At 56.0% G+C, this 3,390-nt stretch overlaps 1 protein-coding gene across 1 annotated transcript; it reads right to left on the bottom strand.

Annotated features, from left to right (window-relative positions):
• Positions 1-531: 531 nt before the first annotated feature.
• On the bottom strand, positions 532-3,023 carry HCAR2 (hydroxycarboxylic acid receptor 2). The gene has a single exon (XM_006109863.3). The coding sequence runs from the start codon at positions 2,917-2,919 to the stop codon at positions 1,807-1,809; it is 1,113 nt and encodes a 370-aa protein (XP_006109925.2). The 5' UTR covers positions 2,920-3,023; the 3' UTR covers positions 532-1,806.
• Between the last annotated feature and the right edge of the window lie 367 nt (positions 3,024-3,390).

Raw genomic sequence — 3,390 nt, 5'->3', positions numbered from 1 at the left:
ATATAAAAACATATTTTTTTAAAAAGCGAATGGAATGAATGAGCAAATGCACAAATGTGAGTTGTTGCGAACAGGTTGGCAGGGCTCTACCTGGCTCCCTGCTGACTCACCCGCAGGGGGTGAGGGATCCCTACTTTTCCCCCTGGGGCTCCTCTCTGCCTTGTCTTCCTCTTCAGGTGACCCTTGCTTTTACCTTTCTACCCCTAGGAGCTGATCGGAGAACCAGATAAGCAGAGTGCTCTGAAAACGTGCAATTCAAGGGAGATTGACTGCCATTCAGCTGGGAGCCTGCATATCTGCATTTCTTATCTGCCTCCCAGTCAGGGCGTGAGAGCAAACCTGTCTTGCTGAAGAATCGAGAAGCTGGAAATGAAGGCGTAACAGAAACTTGGACGCGCCACCGACTCAAACCGGACATCTCCCTTCCGCGGCAGCAGGGGAACCGAAACGGCTGTCCTGGGAAGCTCTGTCTTCCCCCTTCTATGCAAATCCCAGTCCGGTCTGATTCCTTTTTTTTTTTTTTTCATTTTATTTTTTAAGTTTTTATTGATTTTGTTGGGGGAAAAGGGGGGGAAACATTGGTTAATATACACAAATAAGTTTTTAAAATACACAAATAAGAAGAGCAATATTCACTGAAATCTAAACAAACGCAAGGGCAAGCTGTTCTCGCACTCCTGTCTGCAACGACCCTTCTGAACGGAGTGGTTTTTACTTACGCCCTGGCCTGCCTGCCCTGGCCCCAATGCATGTGGAATTTTAACTTCGCTGTCTCAGCGTCCTCGGCCTTCTCACATTACAGGGGACAATATTTTTCTACCAGGACACAGTTCACAACCCATAAAGGTCCCTGCTTGAGCAAGCATGCCCATTTCTGTGAACTGTCACCCAGACACATGCAAGCCCAGACTGTGTCCCACTTCCAAGTGTATGGACGGGGTGGATTTCTCACAAGTACAGAAACACACGCAAATGAGCCGGGAGGCATCTTCCCGGGCCACCGCCCACCGCCACCGCCACTGGCAGCCGGCATCTCCCTGTTAATGACAAAAGCAAACAGGTGGGAGCAGCGATTTTCCCTGAAGCCTTTTTAACGGCTCAGCCTTCCAATGCGTGTCAACAAGGGAGGAATGGATTAATTGCCGGCTGCAGCACAAATGCTGTTTCCTCCCCTTAGTAACACTGTCTCTCTCGGGCTAACCCCCTTCTTACCACCGCGGGGAACCTGGGATGTTAACCAAAGTTCATGAGTCTCTCTGTCTAGTCCGGTTCTGCTAAAGCTTGGCTGCAAGACGAATTGATCCCAAGGAGCCCCAGGTGGTCGAGGCCTTGGGAAACGGTGCCTGGGCTCCCTTCAGGAGCGGCAACTCCTCTCCAATCGCTTCGTTCTCCTTTCCTCAGCCGGAGCCGGGAACAGGCCAGGCACGGCCCCAGGAGCTGAGAACCAGCCAAGCCTCAGGCAGGCGAAGGGCAGACGCCCCGTGAATCACAGGTGCCGACCGATCGGCGTCTCTGTGGCTCCCACTTCCCTGGGCAGGGAACCTGGACAGTTTTGCCGCCTTCAGTTCCGCGGGTGTCCAGGATGGAGCGGAAGTTTCGCTCTCCGTTCCTCCGAGATGTCTGCCGTCCCTGCAGCCAAGCGGCCCACTCCACCCACACCGCTCCTCTGAGTCAGGTCCTCCGGCCGGGCCGGGCCGGGCCCAGAAACCGCAGGCCGTGCTTCATGGTGTTCCTCTGGGCACCGGCCGCACGGCACGGTTTCTCCAGAGATGTTGGTTCTTGGTGACAGTCTCCCTCCTTGGCTGCTTAGCGAGAGGCTGCAGTCAGGTAAGAGGGGCTCCACGGCTCCCCGGATTCGGCCATCAGAGCGCCCGGGATGCTCCTGGACGCACTCAGGTCCCCCGTGAGCTCGATGCTTGTGCTCCGGTTATTATCCGGCTCCTCCGGCTTCTTCTTGCGGAAGCAGCGGTGGATCAAGGCGGAGAAGAAGTTGGGGAAAGACGGGCTGGAGAAATAGTACACCAGAGGGTCCAGCATGCTGTTCATGTAGGTGAAGCTGAGGGTGATGAAGAACGCCAGGTCCACCGAGCGGTAGATGTCGCAGGTCTCTTCCGACACATAGTTGTCCATCGTGTGCAGGAGCCAGAAGATCCGGATGCGCACGGCCACGCTGGGCAGGAAGCAGATGACGAAGACGATGGCCACCACCATGATGAAGGTGATGGCCCTCTTGATCTTGGTGTGCCGGTCCATCTGCCGCTGCCGCAGGCTCCAGACGATGCGGATGGAGCAGAACAGGATGATGCCCAGGGGCAGGAAGAACTCCAGGAAGAACATGGCGTCGTGCCACTGGAAGGTATTGCAGATGGTGAAGCTGCTGCACAGGTAGGCGTTGCCGTTCTTGACCAACATCTTCTTGTACAGGAGGTGCACCGTCAGGCCGATGGTGAGGGCCCACAGGAAGCAGGAGACGATGGCCGCCTTCCGGTTGGAGATCTTGTTGAGGGCGTGGTGGGGGTGGACCACCCGGAAGTACCTGTCCACGGCCACCACGGTGAGGAAGATGATGCTCCCTTGGCGGTTCATGGCCAGCATGAAGAGCATCAGCCGGCAGGGGATGTCCCCGAACTTCCAGTCCCACTTCCTCATGTAGTTGTCCATCAGGAACGGCAGGCAGATGATCAGGAGGAAGTCGGCCACGGCCAAGTTGAATAGGAAGATCCGGCTGGACTTCCAGGACTTGAGGTGGAAGCAGAAGATCCACAGGGCCAGGCCATTGCCCAGGAGCCCAAACACAAACTCCAGCCCCAACACGGGCGGCAGGACTTTGGCGATGTAGTCATCCCGGAACACGCAGCAGTTCTTGTTGTCGATTTGCAGAAAGTGAGTCTCCCGGTCGTGCGGGTGGTGCGGCTGCATGAGGGGCGGCGGCCGGCCGGCTGGCTCTTGGCGCGGGGAGCGCCTCACCTAGGCTGTGCTCACGGCCGGAGGTGTGTGTCTGTGTGGAGGACGTGAGCTTCGCCGCCCGCCTTTATGTCACGTCGGGATGTTGAAATAGATGACTGAATGGTTACCAGGAAACTACGAAATCGCTACTTTAAAAAAAAAAAAAAAAAAAAAGCCGGCAAGGCTCTTAGGCACCCGGCTGTTTGCATAAATAAGTAATAAAAATCCCCTGGGCCGACGGAACCCACAAAACGTTCTAAATGTAAAGGATGGGTTTGGGCAAGACGCCCGCGCAGGGCATCCCTCTGCAAGCCAGCCTGCTGCCTGCTCAGTGCGGGAGACCGATTCCCTGCTGTGGGGTCGGCTCACGCCGCTGGGGAAACGGCCACAGCGACAAGGACTCACTGGGCTGAGCAGCCTGGTTTTCCAGAAACATTACGAACG

Source organism: Myotis lucifugus, unplaced genomic scaffold (assembly GCF_000147115.1).
Source record: "Myotis lucifugus unplaced genomic scaffold, Myoluc2.0 scaffold_511, whole genome shotgun sequence".
In the NCBI taxonomy this organism is placed as follows: Eukaryota; Metazoa; Chordata; class Mammalia; order Chiroptera; family Vespertilionidae; genus Myotis; species Myotis lucifugus.
This window is presented reverse-complemented; position numbering and strand designations above follow the sequence as displayed.

Excerpts from the sequence above, each read along its gene's own strand:
- HCAR2 (XM_006109863.3), bottom strand. The coding sequence starts at position 2,919 with ATGCAGCCGCACCACCCGCACGACCGGGAGACTCACTTTCTGCAAATC.